General features: G+C 33.1%; 2 protein-coding genes across 2 annotated transcripts; both read right to left on the bottom strand.

Annotated features, from left to right (window-relative positions):
* Nucleotides 1–6807: 6807 nt before the first annotated feature.
* LOC131801954 (uncharacterized) lies at nucleotides 6808–11817 on the bottom strand. The gene is made up of 2 exons (XM_059121099.1): nucleotides 10193–11817; nucleotides 6808–10122 (listed from the first exon to the last, which is right to left on the bottom strand). The coding sequence occupies exons 1-2, from the start codon at nucleotides 11449–11451 to the stop codon at nucleotides 7089–7091; spliced, it is 4293 nt and encodes a 1430-aa protein (XP_058977082.1). The 5' UTR covers nucleotides 11452–11817; the 3' UTR covers nucleotides 6808–7088.
* An 8289-nt stretch (nucleotides 11818–20106) lies between these two features.
* LOC109611648 (uncharacterized) lies at nucleotides 20107–20773 on the bottom strand. The gene is made up of 2 exons (XM_020034692.2): nucleotides 20598–20773; nucleotides 20107–20540 (listed from the first exon to the last, which is right to left on the bottom strand). Exons 1-2 carry the CDS (start codon nucleotides 20635–20637, stop codon nucleotides 20167–20169), a joined length of 414 nt encoding a protein of 137 aa, XP_019890251.2. The 5' UTR covers nucleotides 20638–20773; the 3' UTR covers nucleotides 20107–20166.
* Nucleotides 20774–23575: the final 2802 nt, after the last annotated feature.

The raw sequence follows: 23575 nt of genomic DNA, 5'->3' as shown, positions 1-23575 counted from the left end.
CCGCAGCACCTAAAACTTTAGATGTACTACTTCCAGAATTGGGATTAGATGTTTGTAGTCGTACATTAGTGAATCCTTTTTCACCAATATTCATTATATTATATACATTTATAACCTTCAATTCTATAAATAAAATATTTAAAAAATAAAAAAATATATATATATATATATATTTTTTTTTTATTATTATTCTTTATTGATTTCATCATATATTAAGTCCATGTTTTTGTTCCAATTTTGCTCAATAAATACAAATATTTTAAATAAATTATTTATAGCACATTTATACACAAAGCTTGAATGTATTGAACAGTTAGTAAAATAATTTCGACATGTTCTTAGCTTAATTTTGTCTTCTAAATTTATTATGTTAGTAGTGAGATATTTCTGTAGAAATTGTTTTTTGTCTCTTCCAACAACAAAAATGTACTTATATTCATCCAATGGCATGAGGACACTCTCAACCTCATTGTAGTCCACATCTCCATCCTCCCAATCCAATCCGTTTACAAAGTTCTTACAGTATACATTTGTTCTGCAGGCTTCGTTAGTAAGTTCTTTTATATTAAAAGGCGGACGAAACAGAAAATGATTAGGCACAATAGAAGTACCACAAATGAACGCCAGCTCCTTCATAAATATGCTCTTGTGGTTTCCATGACAAAACTGAAAATCCACTATCGCAATATCCGACCTATCAACTGATTGCATCTTCATGGAAGTATTAAATTGAACTAACCAATTTCATGTTTTAAATTTTGTATTTATAAGCTTTTTCTATTAAGAACTTTAAACAGAGGTGTCCACAATTGTATGTGTTAAAGTGTTGATCTCTTTTATAATTATAAGTAATATTTGGACCTAAATAATATAAAATTTCTAACGGAGGTTGGAGATTTCCAAAACTATCATAATATTCAATGATGTTGTCATATTTATAATATGCTACCCAATGCGTGCCAGGTCCACTATCATTATCCATATTTATAATACCACACTCTTTCTTATATGGCATCTTAGGTAATCTGTTGCGCATATATACACCTCTAAAGCGTGGTATATATTTTTTTCCAAAAGAATATATTTGTTTGTCAGTAAGTGGTGCGTTGGGTAGTTGCTTAATTAGTTTTTTGATGTATTATTCAAGTAAATACCAAAACCTTTTTTGTAGGGTTTTAAATACAAACCCTTACCCATAGCTATAGCTTCGATAGTTTTGTTATGTCTGGTTTGCTCCTCTAACTGTCGTTTGGCATTTTTAGCATTCATAACAGCATTAGCAATTGCTGAACTACCCGATGCTAGGGCACCCAAAGCACCTAGACCTGTTAGAATAGGTATAAGGGGGAGAAATCCCCCAGTTTTTGGTAACTTAATAACTCGTGGTATAACTACCTTTGCCTTTCTTCCGCGAAAAGTTTTTTGAATTTCTTTTCTTGCTATTTTTATAGCATCATCAATATCAGTTGGTTTTATACTCTTAAGTTTCATTGACGCATTTTTGAGTGCTTTATTAAAAATCTGTTGACCAGTAGCTTTTTGAAGTTTTTCATTTTTTAAACCCATGCCAAACTTTGTTTTCGCTTTCATTATGTTCGAGACTAGATATGCGTTAATTTTTTCACCAAGGCTGCTATCTTTTGCTTTAACTCGCTCCCACGCTCTTTCGGCTAGTTCACGATCAGCAATGTGTCGTTTATGAATATTTTCGTTTTGTGAATAAGCGATATCGTGTTCTCTGCAAGCAGCATCCAATGGGTTAACACCTTTATCCCCCCTTTCTAATCGTTTTAAGAGCTTAGTTCCGGGGCCACAGAATTGATAACCCGGCAGATGAAGTTCCACTGGTAAAGAATTAATTAATTTATTTACAAGTCCTCTTCCTTTAGCGGTTCTCTTTCTAATAACATTATTGTTGTTATAAACAATCATTTTATACTTTTTGAGCTTGCTGTAAACAAGAGAATAAGATAAATAGACATTGTCAATTAAATCACTCATTAGTTATGAAATGAGATTAGTTGAACAACAAGCAAAACTTCCAGTGCGAAATGCGGATTTCGTACAAAAGAAATCCCCCAGACACAGCGTTTTATTACCAAATTCTATAAGAGCCTTAATAGTTGGCCCTTCGAATTGTGGAAAGACTAATGTTATGCTAAGCTTGATAGAAAGTCCAAATGGTTTGAAATTCCAAAATGTTTATATATATTCTAAATCTCTATATCAACCGAAATACGAATATCTCAAGAAACTTATGTCATCTATAAAGGGTATGCGATTGTTTACTTTCAATAATAATGAGGATGTTGTACAACCAGAAGATATAAGGCCAAATTCAATTATCATATTCGATGATGTGGCTTGTGATAAACAAAATAATATTAAATCGTACTTCAGTATGGGTCGCCATAAAAATGTCGATTCATTTTATTTATGTCAGACATATACTAGGATTCCAAAACATTTACTACGTGATAATGCAAATATGATTATTATGTTCAAACAAGATGATTTAAATTTAAAACATATATACAATGATCATGTTGGAAGTGATATGAGTTTTGAAAAATTTAAAGAAATATGTCGTGAATGCTGGAAGGAAAAATATGGATTTCTGACAATTAGCAAAGACGATGATATTAACTCGGGAAGATATAGAAAGGGATTTCACACATTTATACAACCATAAATATATTTAAGTAATCCCTATTATAATCACGGCTATTAGTATGATCACAACCATGGAAGAAGAAATGTTAAAGCGCCTTGTTAAGTCCCGAAATGCCTTGAAAAGAAAATTACGAAGCATTAAAAGGGGGGAGGAATTAAAAACAAACGAATTGAACAATACATTCAAACCCATAACTGAGCCAATACATAAACTATTAAAACTAACGAATGTTAATGCATCAAATCCCCCAATACCTAAGAAGGAAAATATTGAATCATATAAAGATTATTTTGCTATGAGTACACCCGTTAACAAATTGAAACATGATATTAAGCCAGAACCTAAAATTTTATGGGAGGAAACCGTTGAGTCGGATTCAAAAGACGACACATTTTATACAGATAATGATGATACCGTTGACCTTTCTCTTTTAAATAAAAACAAAAAATTGGATACGGTATATGGACCACACAAAGATATTCACGGTGAATGGAAATTTGGGGACAAACCATTAAAAGTTGATGATCAGAAAATAATTATTGGAAATCAACATTGGGCATTTACACCGGGTCTATTTGAACTACTATTTTATCAAAAACCTAAAAATTATGACGCGTCAGAATTAGAAATATATAAAAAAATTTTGCTGGACTCTAATGCACATAAAGTAAACTTTAAGCATAATGAACGAATCAAATCCAACAGAGGATATAAATATAAACGTGTTATTAAACACTTGATGGATGATACTCACAGCGGCAAAGGCCTAATGAAAGTAAATCTCGGTAAACCGAACTATATATACTGGGACGATCCTAATGAATTAATAGAACGATTAAAGCTGTTGTTAGCATCACAACAAGCCGGCAATAATAATCATACTAATGAGATTGTTTCTATTATCGAGGAACTGAGAGAGGCAAATATAATTTATTAATCACCTGAATTACAAATTCAATGACTGTGGATAAGTTTGGTCATCATTATCATCTAAAATATACTTCAGCCACACTAAAGGGAAATGTTTCGAGAGTGCTGGGCATCAATATTGATGAAGATAACAATTTGGACATACAGAATAAGAGGATTAAGAACTTGGCTCCCCCGGCGGGAGGATCGGATGCGGTCAACCAAGCATACGTACATTCGCAAAACAAGAACCTACAAGAAATATTAAAGAAAAACGTATTTCAAGAGTGCTCCGATATAAGAGAAGAAATATCGCGTTTAAAACACTCGTTAAACGAACTTTATGGTATTTTATCGAAAAACACATTTACTCACTCCACTGTAAAATATTACACTGAATAAAATGGAAAAACGGGAATTAGTGAATGAACTCCACACTCAGGCAAGAAAAAAATTTAAGAGGCGGAGAGTTATTATAAAGGGGATTGACGACCTATGGCAAGCTGATTTAGTTGAAATGGGCAACTATTCTAAAGCAAACAAGGGATACAAGTTTATGCTAAGAGTTATAGATACCTTTTCAAAATATGCGTGGGCTGAAGCGCTCAAGTCTAAAAATGCCACTGAAGTTTGTACGGCATTTGAAAAAATACTGAAAGCAGGACGAATTCCGAAAAATTTGCAAACCGATGATGGGAAAGAATTTTTTAATAAAACATTTGGGGGGACTCATGCATAAATATAGAATAAATCATTATTCTACATATAGTGTATTGAAAGCATCAATTATTGAACGTTTCAATAGAACCCTAAAAGGAATGATGTGGAAAGAGTTTAGTTATAATGGAAATTATCAATGGATCAAACTCTATAGGGATTTACTAGACAAATATAATAGCACCCCTCACGGAACGATAAAAATGGCTCCAATACAAGTTAATTCCTCAAACGAGAAAAAACTGCTGAAATCCGTTTATAATCATATAAAAATTTTTAAAAAACCACGCCTTCATGTCGGTGATCACGTACGCATCAGCAAATATAAACATCATTTTGAAAAGGGTTATACTCCAAACTGGACAACTGAAATTTTTAGAATAAGAACGATAAAAATAACCAACCCCACTACATATCTGCTGGAAGATTTTGAAGGAAATCCAATACAAGGATGTTTTTTTATAGAGAAGAAGTTTTGCCTACAAAATATCCAAACACATATTTGGTGGAGAAAATTCTAAAATCAAGGGATGACAAAGTTTATGTGAAATGGTTGGGTTTCTCAAATCGGCATAATTCTTGGATAGATAAAAATGATGTTTTGTAATGATATTTAACAATAAAATATAAAAGTATGAGAATCGATTGTGTACTGTTTATTACAACTTAGTATCTTGCAATGTCAAGAACGTTTACTTTGACGGGTAGAAATTCAATTTTATGCTCAAATTATTCACCACCTATAGAATTAGGTGATAATGATTACGAGTGTAGTTTAATTGATTTTCAATCGTACAACTCAATTCCTAATGTGGATGAGGATAATAACTTGTTTCATATTGGAAATGATACAATAGAAATACCTATAGGATCATATGAATTGCAAGATATTGCAGACTTTTTGGAAACAGTGTACAGATCTATGTACATAAATAGATCTATAGATATTAAAGCCAATAATAATACATTACAAATAGAAATTACATCATCTCATGATCCTATTTATTTCAATAAGGAGAAATCTATATCAAAACTCTTTGGTTTCACAGACAAAGTTTTAGAGCCTGGAAAAAAGCACATATCTAACCTTCCAGTAAATATTTTGAAGGTGAATGCTGTTCAAATACACTGCAATATAGTAACTGGATCATTTATGAACAACTCACCTGCACATATTCTTCACGAATTTTCTTTAGATGTTCCTCCAGGCTATAAATTGGATGAAAGACCATTGAACCTCATTTATTTGCCTTTGAACGTCAAGGAAATCAGTCGTCTTGAAATATTAATACTAGATCAAGAAGGTCGACTGATAAACTTTCGGGGAGAGGAAATCACACTTCGAATTCATATAAGACCAAGACAATCATGATTATATACAATAAATACAATTATAAACAAACTCCTAAAAGCATTCAACATAAAGTTGTCAAGCCGACAAGACCATTTCTAACTAAGGAAAATAAAGAGTTTTTAAAATTACTTAAATTAAAAGTAAAACCCAATGTCTGAAGTACTTAATATAAATGAACGACCATTCTCTGATGAGAATATCATAAAGCGGGATTATCACAGCTATGTTCCTTATGTTCAATCATTTAAAAACAATGATGAAATACGTATAAGCATTCAAAACCAAGATTTGTACATATTACCATCAGAGAGCTATTTGTACATTGAAGGGCATTTGAGAAAAGCAAATGGAGAAATTTCACCAAACGCTAGACTGAGGAATAATTGTGTGGGGTATATGTTTGACGAAATTCGTTACGAACTAAACGGTGTTGAAATTGATCGTACACGCTATCTTGGAATGTCAACAAAAATTAAAAATTGGATTTCTTTAAATCCATTTGAAAGTAATGTTATGAGTAAAGCAGGATGGAACGTAGATGGTGATATAACCACTAATTCTTTTAACTTTTGTGTACCCTTGAATCGTCTGCTGGGATTTGCTGAAGACTTCAACAAAGTAATATGCAATAGTAAGCATGATTTAATTCTCTTGCGGAGCGCTAATGACATGAATGTGTGTTATTCAACTGACTCGAAAGAAGACATTCGACTAACAATCACAAACATTGTGTGGAAAGTTCAACACATTCATTTGTCTGATTATAGAAAAATTAGTTTTCTGAAAACTATAAAGGAAGGAAAAACATTGCCGCTGGCGTTTCGTAGTTGGGATTGTTATTTTAATCCAACTTTTTCTGGTGGTTTAAAACATAATTGGAGTGTTAAAATGTCTGCCAATCATGAAAGACCGCGATATGTTGCTTTAGTGTTTGAAAGAGACAACAAATTGATCCACTGTGATCTTGAGAACATCAAAGTACACTTGAATTCTGAGACATACCCTTATGATGATTTAAATCTTAAGTTCTCAGAGAATCGTTATGCAATACTTTATGACATGTATGCCAAATTTCAACAAACATATTATATGAGGGAACCACAACCGCTTCTAACATACACTACGTTTAAACATAATCCAATTACCGTTATTGATATAAGCAATCAAAATGAAGCTGTGAAAAATGGACCAATTGATTTAAAAATCGAATTTACCACCAATATCCCAATACCTCAAAACACCTCATCATATTGTCTAATCATTCATGACCGCCTGGTGGAGTACATACCTTTAACCGGAATTGTTCGAAAAGCTGTATAAGTAATTTATACTTCCATGTCTTAATATTAAGTATATTTGTGAAATAAAACTAAATGTTTGATTTTTTTTTTATTTTTAAGCAATAAATGTTTTATTAAATATATACAGATTGTTTTATTTATTTACAAAGTCATTTTCATTAAAATTTAAAAATTGTATAAAATCAAGAGATTCACAATTTGTATATTCACTATCTGAATCCCCCAACAATTCAAAAATAGATTTGTCATCCCCGTCTAAAGGAATGTCTATTGTATTTACAGGAGGTATGTTATTTATATCTACATCTAGTTCTATAGGAAAATTAGAAATACTTATATTTTCTAAATCTATAACGTCATTACTATTTACATTTGCGATCAATTCAAAAATAGAATTGTCGCTTGCATTTTCAGTATGAAAATCAAGTTCCATTGGGATCACAGAATTCTCTTCATTTGAAAGGGCTACCTCATCTTCGTTATCATTTTTAAGTTTATAATGGCCCCAAGCATACGTACTTACACCATCTTCCCGTATAAATCTTTTATCATCTTGGAAACTGAGACACACTTTAGTTATATTGTCTGTGTATATCTCATGTTTCCTCGATCTAAATGTATACATACTATTATAATATTTTATTCGATTATACAGACAATCCCTATACGTGTCAATGGTGTACTGCTTCATAACAGATTTTTTAACACCCTTTGATTTCTTTACCTCTTCACTATTGTGGACTTTCATAGCGTACATTTTTGGTCTTAGGCCTACAAATTCCGATACCGTCTTTCCGCAGTTCTCATCCTTCATCATTCCTATAACTTTTTTATTAAGAAGAGGTATATTATATGGATTGGATGGTGAAAAATCTGATGTATCAAATCTAGCCAGTATTTCCTCTCGTGATAGTTCAGCAAAGAGGTTGCGGTTAGTGAACGTTAGTATGAATGAATCAGTATCCATATAGTTTAATATGAAGTCGTTTCCAAACTTAACTTTTAAAAAATCATAAAAGAAATCGTACATGACCCATTTCGATAACTCTAGAATACAAAATCCAAGGTATATCGGTTTATCATACTTCACCCTCACTTTGTTCATTTGAATTGCCACCATTTCATCTGAAAAGTGTGTAAGACTATGAAAATTTGGTTTTGAAATAAATTCCCGTGCACCCCAGCGCTTCCCATAAGATTCCCAATGGTTTCTTATTTCCACGATTTTCCTTTTGTCCACATTTTCCATTGTTTTGCCATAAACAGAATTATTCATAAATTTATAAAAATTTTTTGCGAAAGCATCTGTGGCTTGTGCTCTGAGGTTGTTATTTTTCATTATGTATGCTGCAAGCCAATTAGATTGCGTAAACTGTAAACAGCTATTAATTTTTTTAAGAATTAAATTATGCTGGATACATTGTTGAAGCACTCTATAATCAATTGTATAAGACGTTTTGTCATTCAAATCTGCAATCAACTTTTTGATCTTACAGCCACCGACACATTTGGATTCAGGACAAAAGGGTAAATCATTGTGTTTGTCATGCAGATTTTTTGGATATTCTAAATCCACATTAAAAAAATAACCAGTTGGTGAATCATTTGGAATCGCTAATATTTTACTGACGTCATTGAATATTTCCAACTCTTCTTGAGTTAAAAACTTAAAATCTTTTTGTGGTAAACATTGTGTCATTGCTTTACCATATAAATTATTGACGTCTAAATAATAAATATTTACCTCGGGTTTACTAGGGTCATAGTCTTCAGTGTATTTACTATTGGCTACCGAGTGTCTATTTGAACATTGTGTAAGTCCACCTCTAATGCCATTTTTACAGAAATTATACATGTTAATATCTGTAAATAGCTCTAATTCAACACCCGTGCACAGCAACATGGCATCCCAAGATAGTGATGGTACTGTGAAATACTGACAAGGATCAAGTCTATGGTGACGGAGGCATAAACTTCGAAAGTTTTCGAACACATCAGCCAACAGTAAGACATCTGCTGTTAAATACAACTCCATATAATCCTTGACAGTTTGGCATTTAAAGTGCCTCCATACATTCTGCGCATGTCTATAATCATCTAACGAACACTCACTGTCAGTCAACCTGTTGTAAAATTCATTTCGGTTAGGCAATTTTCTTTCATATAATTTGTCCAATGAAGACACGTATTCATAAGGGAAAACTCCTTTCCTAGTTAGCAGATTGAAATCAGCATCATTTGGAAACTGTGTACGAACAGCTTGAAATGCGTTTTTAGGTAGATTTTTAGCCAAACTATCCAAACTGGAAGACATAAAACGAAAACTGTCCAAGAACCTCAGTTCAAATTTATTCCTCCATTTGTTTTTCGAATTCACCGAAGAATTATGATCGACCATTTCGTTTGAATCGTTGTTCATTTTAGTGAAATATGACATTGAAACATATAATTCTTTATTTAATGGAATTACTTTAATTTCTCCATCAAAGTGAATTAATTCTTTGAAGAACAAATGGCAATCATAAGAAGAAAAATTGTGGAAGAATATCGGCACAAATTTTGACACATGGTATTTCAAATTACATTCATTGTGTGCAGCTCCTCGATATTTTCCAGTTAAATGACAATGATCCTTAACTCGGTCATTACCTAGCTCTTTCTCACAAATGTGACACACAGTACTGCTAATAAAATCATCTAATTCTGTCTGAGACAAAGAAATCATTGGTACCGTTTTTGACAAATATGTGTTGTAAATAAATTTACAATCCCCTATAAGATTTTCTAAAAAGTTTCTCGCAGCATTGGGGCCACTATATATATAAAATTTACTTAAACTATCATTAAAACTACATTTAATATAATAACTAAATGCACAAGGAATGTGCCTTTTTACCGTTACTGTGTTTGTGTTTGTGTTGAGGTTCTCCGGGTTCCAATCCTCTAGAATACATTCAGCATCCGCATAGATCACAAATGGAACTCTCTCCTTTTTGTGGTAGTTTTTAAACCGAATAATGTTTTCTCCTTCTTTCGGCATCTCTGTTACGACCCCAACACATTCCTTCTCATGTTTTGCATATACGGCTTCCGTTGTGAAACTTTGTATGCAGCCATCACAAATGATTGATCTACCTCTATGTGCTGTTATTTGCGAACGTAATAACCTAGAAAGCAATAGATATATTCATTATTTATCATATTTAATAGTAATATTACTATGCTATTTTAACTTACCGTGACATATCCATGATCAATATGTAGTGGAACTTGTCGCCCTCATGAAGAAGCATCAAGTTAATATGACGATTCCTTCGTTTTGGGGTAAGATAGTAGGGTCCAACTATCTGATTTCCATCATAGCCAAAGACATTAATACTAATATCTTCATTATTGGCCTCAAAATCCTTGATATTTTTTATCGCCATAGGGAAACTAAGTCCTCTAAAATTCAATATCTCCCCGGATGGCAAGTATATAATCTCTTCGGTTATATTAATATTATATGATTGCGGATTAGACTTATCACATGCTGCTGCTGGTTCGGATAAAGCTGCCACAATACACCATTTGAAGCAAAATTCATCGTAATTTCTAATGTTAAGACAGGCATTCTTTTTTGATAAAGAGAGCGGTGTCTTCAAGAACTGGGAGCCACGAGTTAAATTAGCTTTATATATATTTATATTCAGCTTTACGATTTTCTCTAAAGCCCAGCCAGAATCTCTTTCTTGAAATTCAGACATTTTATTAATTATACGATTCGCGTGATCGTGGAATAATTGGCTTATATTGTCACCTTCCGTTATCAACGACATTTTTGACATATGGCAAAACATATTTTGACTTGTATTTAAAACCATATTTGATGTTGATGGTTCATCACGTTGACTTGTGGGCTTGACATATTCTCCTATAAGCTCAATATTGAATTTTATAGGCGTATTTCTCGTAAAGTTCTTCTCGACCAAGCTGACAATCGTTTCTTTGGCATCGCTTAATAATTCATTTGGCAGCAAAATGTTTTTTGCATTAATATACTCGAAGGTTAGTATATTTTTGCCAAATGAGTTCTTGACAATATTGATATTTTCACCAAAAATTTGGCGAATTACACGCCGATGTTCATCGCTACGAAGATGAGCGGACATATTTCGCACTGCTTTATGGCACTCATTGCAGAACTTGTTTCCGCCTTCACTTTGTTGGGATGGAATGTTATGATCATTGCCTGTGATTTGGTCAATTATAAATTGATTCCGCATCAATGGTAGGGTAACACTATTGCAGTTTGCATGTTCTATATTGTCTAATCTTGAGTTATTAGATGGTTGATTTTGCACAGGTGGACATCCATAATTCTTTTGATGAAATTTTAATTGATATGTATTACTAAAAAACTGTCCACATCCGCTGCAATGCTTGTTAACGTGTCTCAAATATTCGCGTTTAACAGTGAACGTTTCGGAGCAGAATTTGCAAATATTTTGTGCCATTTTGATTTCGAAAAATTTGATGGTGATGCTTGCGATTGAATTTCTTATTTTATACTAAACCTATTTTTTAAAAAACTCAGTCCTATATTAACACTGGCCATTTCTATAGAAAACCTAAGAAACCTCCACTAACAGATACATATGTATTTTTCAAAACATTTTTCATCCTAGGTCTTCCAAAATGCAACAAGTACACGTAAGATCAGATTGCCCTTGTAATTTTCAAAATGTTACATCTTGTCACCAAACATAAATTCAAACAGTTTTCTCATATGGATTGAATGTAGTAACTTCGAATAATTTCAAGTAATTTTTTTTTTCTTTTCTTTTTTATATAACTTTTTGATATGTGCCACAAGTGGCACAAGTGGGATGATGCCAAGTGAGGGTTGGCTCAAACCCAAACAACGCACAATTACACACACACACACATACACACACACACACACACACACATACAGCGGTTCAAACATTTCCAATGTGAAATAAAAAACCCAAACATAAAAAACCAAAAACAAAAAAAAAAAAAAACAAAATATGAGTCTCATTACATTTTTTTTATTACCCTCAAGTGATGATGATGGCTGAATGTAGGGATCAAACGCATACGCCCGACTGTAGGTATATGTCTACGCTAATTAGGAAAAACAACAACTCTAGACAAATTTCTTTCTAAGGGCACAAGTGTTCTTACTCATGCAACAACAACGCCCAAGCCTTAATATAGGCAACAAAATGTGCAACAGCAAACAAAGGGCGCCAAGGTCATTCAATCCTCAGGAAAAACACAAGTGAGAAGAATTAGGGACAAACACACGACATAGACACATCATATTTGAACTAAACGCATCATAACTAAACTAAAAGAAAACTATGGGAAGGGTAACATTACCACACATACAAACAACAATCAATACACAACTGTGTGTAACCCATATGATCGCACAGACTGACAACACATTCAATCTTGAGGGGGGTGGGGGAAAACACAAGTGTCAAGACAGGGTTAGACACACATCAAATTCAAATGGAAAGGTTAACATTGCCGCACATACAAACAATAATCAGTACAATACTGTGTGTAACACACATGATCGCACAGACGGACATATTCAATCTTGAGGAAAAACACAAGTGCCAAGAATGAGGGTGAGACACACATCAAATTCAAATAGACCACAATCAATACAAAATAGAAGATAACACAATGCAAAGGGTGACATACTTCGCCACACGGACAGGCAAAACCAATAAAAATCAATGCACACCTAATTTATGATGGCCATAAAACTTTACACACATGGCTTGGGGGGGGGGGGGGGGGGGGGGGGGTTAATGCACCGAGGCAAAAAGTCGTAAAATTTTATTGACCCTGCCACTTCCGGTCTCATATTCTATCTACTGGTAAGCTGTAGTACTCATTACGAACTTCAAATACAAAATTTAAAACCAATACGGTAAATAATGTCACTGAAATAATCAAAAATACCGAATATTGGGAGGTACCGTTGTATGGGGTCTATACGAAGACGTGAACCTGCATCGGTAATTTTTCGTCATAGATTGTAGCACCCATTACGAACTTCAGATATGAAATTTGAAACAATTTCGGTCTATAATGCCTCTAGAATCTTTAAAATACCGAAAATCTGGAGGTATAGTTATATGGAGGCTATACAAAGACGTAGACCTACATACATAATTTTTTGTAGTAGGCTGTAGTATTCATAACGAACTTCAAATACGAAATTTGAAATAATTTCGGTAAATAATGTCTCTAGAATCATTAAAATACCGAATATTGGGAGGTATCGTTATATGGAGGCTATACGATATTGTGGTCTTATATAGACATTTCTCTTCCAGGGGGTAAAGTGTTTAGAAAGAATCTCTATTATGGATTTTTACAGAATTCAATTGAAAAATTTAGCTAAAATAATCAAAATACCGAATATCGGGAGGTATCGTTATGTGGAGGATATACGATATCGTGGAGCTATATAGACAATATTCTTTCAGGAAATAAAGTACTAAGTAGGAACTATTTCTGTAGATTTTCAAATAATTTAATTTAAGAAATTTGGCTACAATCGTCAAAATACCGAAAATCGGAGGATACCGTTATATGGTGCTATACAAGATGGTGGATCGATATATCAAGATCTTCGAACTTGACCTGCCTGCCGACAAAAGACTGAGCTGTGCAAAATTTTAGCTTCCCATCTTTATTCGTTTTTACTGTGCATAGAGTGGTTACAACAGAGGGACCGACGGCCGGATGGCTATATCGTCTTAGAATTTTACGCTGATCAAGAATATATATACTTTTTATACCCTGCACCACAAGGTGGTCAGCGTATTAAGTCTTTGTGCATTTGTTTGTAACAGGAAAAAGGAAACGAGATAGACCCATAGTTCCTTTTGATGATCTGCATAGAATCACATTCTAAATCGATTTATGCATGCCCGTCCGTCCGTCTGTCCATGTATTTTTGTAAACAAAGTACAGTTCGCATTTATTGCCCTATCCAGATGGAATTTTGCACAAATCATTTGTTTGGCCCAAGGATGAACCCTATTGAAATTGGAGATAATCGGTCAAAATTTAGGCATAGCTCCCATATATATCTTCGTCCGATTTGCTTTGATTGTGCACAAAACGTCTACTATTTGCCCAAATGGGATGAAATTTGGCACTTACGACCGAATTGAGTCTAGAAGTTGGTATGTCAAATTTGATCGAAATCGGTTCAGATACAGCTATAGCACCCATATATATATTGTTCATCCGATTTGTTATTTTTGTCCTCCGCAGCCGTAATATGCACTCTGTAACAACAACATTTTGGGAAATATATCAAATACAGCTCAGAAATACATTTGCTAAATTTTATCGAGATCGGTTCAGATTTGGATATAGCTCCCATATATAACTTCGTCCGATTTACATTTGATTGTGCACCAAACGTGTAATATCAGACCGAATTGTATAGAATTTTGCACATACAACTAAATTAGGCCTGAAAATAAGTATGCCAAATTTGATCGAAATCGGTTCAGATACAGCTATAGCACCCATATATATATTGTTCATCCGATTTGTTATTTTTGTCCTCCGCAGCCGTAATATGCACTCTTTAACAACAATATTTGGGGAAATATATCAAATACAGCTCAGAAATACATTTGCCAAATTTTATCGAGATCGGTTCAGATTTGGATATAGCTCCCATATATAACTTCGTCCGATTTACCTTTTATTGTGCACCAAACGTGTAATATCAGCCCGAATAGTATGAAATTTTGCACATACAACCAAATTAGGCCTGAAAATAAGTATGCCAAATTTGATCGAAATCGGTTCAGATACAGCTATAGCACCCATATATATATTGTTCATCCGATTTGTTATTTTTGTCCTCCGCAGCCGTAATATGCACTCTGTAACAACAATATTTGGGGATATATATCAAATACAGCTCAGAAATACATTTGCTAAATTTTAACGAGATCGGTTCAGATTTGGATATAGCTCCCATATATAACTTCGTCCGATTTACCTTTTTATGGTGCACAAAACGTCTACTATTTGCCCAAATGGGATGAAATTTTGCACACACAACCGAATTAGGCCTAAAAATGGGTATGCCAAATTTGATCGAAATCGGTTCAGATATAGCTATAGCTCCCATATATATATATTGTTCATCCGATTTGTTATTTTAGTCCTCCGCAGCCGTAATATGCACTCTGTAACAACAATATTTTGGGAAATATATCAAATACAGCTCAGAAATACATTTGCTAAATTTTATCGAGATCGGTTCAGATTTGGATATAGCTCCCATATATAACTTCGTCCGATTTACCTTTTTATGGTGCACAAAACGTCTACTATTTGCCCAAATGGGATGAAATTTTGCACACACAACCGAATTAGGCCTAAAAATGGGTATACCAAATTTGATCGAAATCGGTTCAGATACAGCTATAGCTCCCATATATATGCTGTTCATCCGATTTGTTATTTTTGTCCTCCGCAGCCGTAATATGCACTCTGTAACAACAATATTTGGGGAAATATATCAAATACAGTTCAAAAATACATTTGCCAAATTTTATCGAGATCGGTTCAGATTTGGATATAGCTCCCATATATAACTTCGTCGGATTTACCTTTGATTGTGCACCAAACGTCTAATATTTGTCCAAATTGGATGAAATTTGACACTTACGACCGAATTGAGTCTAGAAGCTAGTATGTCAAATTTGATCGAAATCAGTTCAGATATAGCTATAGCTCCCATATATATATATTGTTCATCCGATTTGTTATTTTAGTCCTCCGCAGCCGTAATATGCACTCTGTAACAACAATATTTTGGGAAATATATGAAATATAGCTCAGAAATATATTTGCCAAATTTTATCAAGATCGGTTCAGATTTGGATATATCTCCTATATATAACTTCGTCCGATTTATATTTTATTGTCCACCAAACGTCTAATATTTGCCCAAATGGGATGAAATTTGGCACTTACGACCGAATTGGGTCTAGAAGCTAGTATGTCAAATTTGATCGAAATCGGTTCAGATACAGCTATAGCACCCATATATATATTGTTCATCCGATTTGTTATTTTTGTCCTCCGCAGCCGTAATATGTACTCCTTAACAACAATATTTGGGGAAATATATCAAATACAGCTCAGAAATACATTTGCTAAATTTTATCGAGATCGGTTCAGATTTGGATATAGCTCCCATATATAACTTCGTCCGATTTACCTTTGATTGTGCACCAAACGTGTAATATCAGACCGAATTGTATAGAATTTTGCACATACAACTAAATTAGGCCTGAAAATAAGTATGCCAAATTTGATCGAAATCGGTTCAGATACAGCTATAGCTCCCATATATATGCTGTTCATCCGATTTGTTATTTTTGTCCTCCGCAGCCGTAATATGCACTCTGTAACAACAATATTTGGGGAAATATATCAAATACAGCTCAAAAATACATTTGCCAAATTTTATCGAGATCGGTTCAGATTTGGATATAGCTCCCATATATAACTTCGTCCGATTTACCATTTTATGGTGCAGCAAACGTCTAATATTTGCCCAAATGGGATGAAATTCGGCACTTACGACCGAATTGAGTCTAGAAGTTGGTATGTCAAATTTGGTGAAGATCGGTTCAGATATAGCTATAGCTCCCATATATATATTGTTCATCCGATTTGTTATATTTGTTACCCACAGCCGTAATATGCACGATATTCCGGGAAATATATCGAATACAGCTCAGAAATATCTTTGCCAAATTTTATCGAGATCGGTTCAGATTTGGATATAGCTCCCATATATAACTTCGTCCGATTTACCTTTGATTGAGCACCAAACGTCTAATATTTGTCCAAATTGGATGAAATTCGGCACTTACGACCAAATTTAGTCTAGAATCTAGTATGTCAAATTTGGTGAAGATCGGTTCAGATATAGCTATAGCTCCCATATATACTGTTCATCCGATTTGTGATATTTGTTACCCACAGCCGTAATATGCACTCCGTAACAACGATATTGGGGGAAATATATCGAATACAGCTCAGAAATATCTTTGCCAAATTTCATCGAGATCGGTTCCGATTTGGATATAGCTCCCATATATAACTTCGTCCGATTTAGCTTTTATTGTGCGCCAAACGTGTAATATCAGCCCGAACAGTATGGAATTTTGCACATACAACCAAATTAGGCCTGAAAATAAGTATGCCAAATTTTATCGAGATCGGTTCAGATTTGGATATATCTCCCATATATAACTTCGTCCGATTTATCTTTTTTTTGTGCACCAAACGTCTAATTTTTGTCCAAATGGGATGGAATTTCGCACTTATGACCGAATTGAGCCTAGAAGCTAGTATGCCAAATTTGGTGAAGATCGGATCAGATATAGCTATAGCTCCCATATATATAAGTCCGAATTTAAAAGATACGCATGCTTCGGCATATTTAGTCCTTTGAACTTCAAAATTTTAATTATAATCATTAAGTGTGTGATTGAATTCTCCCAAAAAAATAAATTTAATTGTTATGCGGAGCTCTACTAAATTAGCAAAGTGGAGTAGGGTATCATAAAGTTGGCCCCGCCCGACTTTAAGACTTTATTTACAGGTTTGTTTTTGAGAAATGCCAAATTCGTTCCAAATGGTGGAGGGTATTCAAAGTTCGACCAGGCCGAACTTACAGGTTTTTTACTTGTTTTATAAAAAAAATATACTCCAGAATAAACCTTTCTTATCACTTCATATTTGTTCGGAAATCTCACACGTGTGTTGTTGGACAATCATCAATCTTTGGGTCCCCTCTCAATATCCATTTTTTTTTTTTTTTTTTGAAAACAAACTCATTTTAATTACTTTCGATGTTTTTCTTTGGACTTCTGAACAAGCTCTCCATGATTTATCAACTATTCGTGTGACCAAATGACCGACCGACCGACCACACCAGCGTAAACGAAAAACAATCCTTTTAATTGTTGGATTCCCGAAAATCAAACCAAACAAAATCGAAACGAATCGCCCCAGCTTCCAACAACTTGTATCAAGTGCTGCTGTTGTTGTTGTTGTTCAGCAACAGCCACAACAACTACAACTTCATGACAGCAACTCTGAAATTTTATCATTGCAAATCATCTGAAAATCGTGCTTTTGAACAAAACTTAAGCTTTCAATTTTGTTTTGTCTCTGGAATTGTTGTTGGTGTTCAAAGCCATGTCGCTGTACCCACTCGAAATGAAACTTTTGAAGGAACCCCAAAGCAACAACAAAAAAAACCAACAGCAGCGATAAGCAACTCCTTAACAAAACTGTCGTCGTTAAAGAGGTTCGGTGTGACTCCCACTGAGTTTTGTTGTAGATGTTTGGTATTGTTTTTGTTTTTTTTTTTTTTGTTTTTTTGGTTGCTGTACAAACTTAAGGTGAAGTTCAATTCGGGTTTCCATCCACCTCAGTTACGTGTAGAAAAACTACCAGCCATTCGACCAACCAACCAACCAATCTCTATCTCTCACATCTATTCTGGAGTGGACTCATTGCATGAGCTCTGCTTTATGGCTTGTCATTTCATTCGTTCGACTGTCTGTCCGTCTGTCGGATTGCAAGGATCCATATCGCATTTTGTCGCTCTCTTCAGTTCATTATGATGTGTGTATTGAATGAGCATTGAGATCTGCGGGGTTTTGGGTTTCAATTTTTTTTTTTTTTTGAGAATTTCGTGTCATTTATCAATTTATTTTGATCTCCAGCACCTTGGAGAGTGAATTTCTGCAGCATGTTACAAAAAGTGACAAGATTTGGGGAGGGGAAGATTTTTAACAAAAGACAAACAAAAATTGGGAGAGATTTTTTCAAGGGTCCTTGAAAAAATGTTTACCCCTATTTTACCCCTATTTTCGGATTTTCCATAGGAAAAATGTTTTTCCCTGGGAAAAAGGTTTTTCCATAGGAAAAATGTTTTTCCACTGGGGAAAAATGTTTTTCCACTGGGGAAAAAAGTTTTTCCATTCCTTTGGAAAAAAATTTTTCCCTTGGGAAAAAGGTTTTTCCTTTAAAAAAAAAAATTTTCCCCTGGGAAAAAAACATTTTTCCTAAGGAAGAACCTTTTTTCCCAGGGGGAAATTTTTTTTTTTCTTGGAAAAAGGTTTTTCCATAGGAAAAATGTTTTTCCCCTGGGGAAAAAGGTTTTTACCCTGGGGAAAAAGGTTTTTACCCTGGTGAAAAAGGTTTTCCATAGGAAAAATGGTTTTTCCCCTGGGGAAAAAGGTTTTTCCATAGGAAAAATGTTTTTCCCCTGGGGAAAAAGGTTTTCCATAGGAAAAATGTTTTTCCCCTTGGGGAAAAAGGTTTTTCCATAGGAAAAATGTTTTTCCCCTGGGGAAAAAGGTTTTTCCATAGGAAAAATGTTTTTCCCCTGGGGAAAAAGGTTTTTCCATAGGAAAAATGTTTTTCCCTGGGGAAAAAGGTTTTTCCATAGGAAAAATGTTTTTCCCCTGGGGAAAAAGTTTTTCCATAGGAAAAATGTTTTTCCCCCGGGGAAAAAGGTTTTTCCATAGGAAAAATGTTTTTCCCCCGGGGAAAAAGGTTTTTCCATAGGAAAAATGTTTTTCCCCTGGGGAAAAAGGTTTTTCCGTAGGAAAAATTTTTTTCCCCTGGGAAAATGGTTTTTCCATAGGAAAAATGTTTTTCCCTTGGGAAAAAGGTTTTTCCATAGGAAAAATGTTTTTCCCTTGGGAAAACGGGTTTTTCGTAGGAAAAATGTTTTTCCGTAGGAAAAATGTTTTTCCCTTGGGAAAACGGGTTTTCCGTAGGAAAAATGTTTTTCCCTTGGGAAAACGGGTTTTCCATAGGGAAAAATATTTTTCCCTTGGGAAAACGGGTTTTCCATAGGAAAAATGTTTTTCCCTTGGGAAAACGGGTTTTCCATAGGAAAAATGTTTTTCCCCTAGGAAAAAGGTTTTTTCATAGGAAAAATGTTTTTGCCCTAGGAAAAAGGTTTTTCCATAGGAAAAATAATTTTTCCCTGGAAAAAATTTTTTCCCTGGGAAAAAGGATATTCAAAATATACGAATAAATTTTCATTTAACAAACAACAAAATTTCTCTCTTTTATTCAAAAACCTCTCATCAAATCACAACATTTCTCGCTCATTTATATTGTTCTGCTCCATCGATATCGTTGGTAGGCTCTGAATGTGTGTGCTTCGGGGAGGGATTGCAATGGCAATCATTCTCATCCTTCGATTTTGGTGGTGCCCCCGACATACCGGCCGTTAGAATATTAAGTCCCTCCGCAAATTTGGGAAATCCTGACATGGTTTCCTTGAGCGTGGTAAACATGACCGGCAAATACATGAAGAAATCCTTGAAATGACCCACCACCGAGTTATAGTCCATACTTTGGTGGAAGAAATTGGGAATAATTTCATTTATGGAGTTGCTCTCGTCATCGCCATCATCATCGTCCTCCAGGCCGTCATGGGGTCGAGGGGCACAGTTGGCAAGGGTTAAGTAACTGAGAACTGAATAGAGATAATTTGGATATTTTTCTAGGGTATTTCAAAATTTCGTAAACTTACTTAAATACGTGAAAAATACGACACTTCGCGTTTTGGCCATTTGTAATGTTTTGTTGTGAAAACTTCCGAACTGAATAAAGTTTTTACTGATTTTCCCTAGATTTATATAATTGCACTAAAACTACCACCTGTTGTTAGCTGGCCATAACTCTTGAAAATGATCGACATCAGCAAAATGTCTTCATTTGACATTGCCATGCAAGTCAATGATTCATTTGTTGTGGCTCCGCACAAAATTTCGCTAACATTGGCAAGAATTCTAGAATTTCAATGTGAAAATCATGACAACAATGTAAACAACTGACCCCAAACAAAAGAGAATAAAAAGAGATGAGATATTGAATAATTTCGGAGATTGTCAAATGCTCTGAACCATTTTTTGGAAAAAAAAAAAAAATCTGAAAAAAATATTAAAAAAAAAATTTGATCAAAAAATTTAAAAAAAAAAAAAAAACATGTAAACAGCTGACCCCACAGAGAAGAGCTTACAAAGATAAGAAATATTTAATAATTTAGGAAATTGGTAAATGCACTGAAAAAAATTTTGAAAATTTTTTGAAAAAAAAAAAATTAAAAAAAAATGGAATAAAAAAATTTTTGGAAAAAAGAGAAGAGCATACAAAGAGAAGATATATTGAACAATTTAGGAGATTGATAAATCCACTCAGAAAAAATGTGAAAATTTAAAAAAAAAAAAAAATGTTTTGAAAAACAAATTACATTAAAAAATTTTGAAAAAAAATTTGAAAAATTTTTTGGAAAAAAAAATGTTTAAAAAAATACATAAAAAGATTTTGAAAAAACGTTCAGCCAGCTTGAATTTTAGTTTTCTTATGGAAATCGCTGAAAATGAGGTTTTCCTTTAGAGATCCCCATTCAGAATTCAAAATTTTTTGAAAAAAAAAAAAAAAACGAAAAAAAACAAAAAAAATGTTTGAAAAAAAAATTGAAAAAATATTTTGAAAAAAGATTAAAAAATAATTTTAAAAATATATTAAAAATAAAATTTGCAAAAAAAAAATAAAAAAAGTTCAGCCAGGTTTCTTATAGAAATCCCCATTCATTCGGAAGAAAAAAATATAAAAATGTTAAAAAAAAATTGAAATAAAAAAAATTAAATAATAACTTTGAAAAAAATTGAAAAAATAATTACCTAAAACAAACTTGAAAAAAAAGTTCAGCCAGGTTGAATTTTATTTTTTTTTTTATGGAAACCGATGAAATTGAGGCTTTCCTGTGGTATTTTCCATTCAGCCGGGCTAAATTAAAACATTTTTGGAAAAAAATATAAAAAAGAATAAAAAAAAATGTTTGAAAAAAAATTTTTGAAAAAAAGTTTTTAGAAAAAAAATAATTTTTTATTTTTTGAAAAAAAAAGTATGAAATAAAAAAAAAATGAAAAAAAAGTTTTAAAAAAATTGCAAAAAAAAAATTAAAATAAAAAATTGAAAAAAATTGAAAAAAAAAAGTTCAGTCAGGTTAAATTTTAGTTTTCTTATGGAAACCGCTGAAATTTCGGCTATAGTAATCCCCATTCAGTCGGGCAGAAATTAAAAATTTAAAAAAATATATAAAAAAAAATTTAAAAAAAATAAAAAATAATTTTGAAAAAAAAAAATTGAAAAAAAGTTCGGCCGGGTTGAATTTTAGTTTTCTTATGGAAACCGCTGAAATTGAGACATTCTTATGGAATAAAAAATTAAAAAAAAAAACAAAAAAAAATAAAAAATTGTTTAAAAAATATTTAAAAATTTTTTTCAAAAAAACAATTGAAAGAAAAAATTTACATAAAAAAATTTGAAAAAAAAAAGTTCGGCCAGGTTGAATTTTAGTTTTCTTATGGAAACCGCTGAAGTTGAGGTTTTCCTATAGAAATCCCCATTCAGTCGGGCAGAATTTAAATTTTTTTTTTGAAAAAAATATGAAAAAATTGTTTAAAAAAAAATTAAAAAAAAATTTTTTGAAAAAAAATTTGAAAGAAAAAATTTACATAAAAAATTTGAAAAAAAAAAGTTTTCTTATGGAAACCGCAGAAATTGAGGGTTTCCTATGGTATTTCCCATTCAGCCGGGCTGAATTTAAGATTTTCCTAAATACGGGGTGAGATGAAAAATTTCACCAAAACCAATTTCAGAGTGCTGTTATAACAAAGGCACTTGTCCGACAGCTGTTTAAAATTATTTGAGTGACAGCTCATTATACATACATTACAAGCACAAAAGCATTTTGGTGAGAATTTTCCAGAAAAAAAGTTATTCGTGATGCCAAAATCTCCGGATACCAATTCGTTGGACTATTGTGTCTGGAGAATATTTTAGAAAGCAATGTTGGCACTAAAAAATACCAAAGTGTCAGTCACCTCAAGCAAGCGCTTCGCCGGGAATGGGCCAAAATACCGCAGAGCAACTTTCGGGCAGCGTGTGATGGTTTCATTGGCCGTTTGAAGGCCATAATTCGTGTCAAAGGTTACCAATTCGAACAAATCCAAACTTATTCTAAAATTTGATACTATTTCCGACAGTTTTGGCTTTTATTCAATAAAATTTAAAAAAAATGTAAAAATTATGGCATTTGACTTTGTTGCAGTTTTTTTTATCTCACCCTGTATTTATATCTTTGTTATTTTTGCAATAAATTGCCAGAAAAAAAAACTTCCAGTAACTAAATATTATTACTTATGGATACTAATTTATATGAAGTGGGTTATAATCAATTGTCATCCTCCTCCTCCTCCCCCATCTGTAGTTTTTCATAATCATAACTACGTTTTAGTATGTGTGCCCGGCCAAAACTTTTCTCCTTTACATCTTAATAAATCAAGTCGCTATCATTTTTCCGTTGTTGTTGTTGTTGTTGGGAGAGTTAAAACCAAAAAAAAACACAGATACATGTTATGAATATTTCAGAAAAGCTCGTGAAACTTGAATAAAACATTCTTAATTTATAACCAAAAAGTTTTTACCTTTACATCAGGCTGG

Source organism: Musca domestica, unplaced genomic scaffold (genome assembly GCF_030504385.1).
Source record: "Musca domestica strain aabys unplaced genomic scaffold, Musca_domestica.polishedcontigs.V.1.1 189, whole genome shotgun sequence".
NCBI lineage: Eukaryota > Metazoa > Arthropoda > Insecta > Diptera > Muscidae > Musca > Musca domestica.
The sequence above is the reverse complement of the archived record's forward strand: the minus strand, read 5'-3'. Positions and strand labels throughout refer to the sequence as shown.

Bases quoted from the DNA above. Each gene is read 5' to 3' on its own strand.
- LOC131801954 (XM_059121099.1), bottom strand. From the start codon at position 11,451: ATGGCACAAAATATTTGCAAATTCTGCTCCGAAACGTTCACTGTTAAA. The intron at 10,123-10,192 runs GTAAGTTAAAAT...ATTGCTTTCTAG, and splicing joins TTGATCATGGATATGTCACG to GTTATTACGTTCGCAAATAA.
- LOC109611648 (XM_020034692.2), bottom strand. From the start codon at position 20,637: ATGGCCAAAACGCGAAGTGTCGTATTTTTCACGTATTTAA. The intron at 20,541-20,597 runs GTAAGTTTACGA...ATCTCTATTCAG, and splicing joins CGTATTTTTCACGTATTTAA to TTCTCAGTTACTTAACCCTT.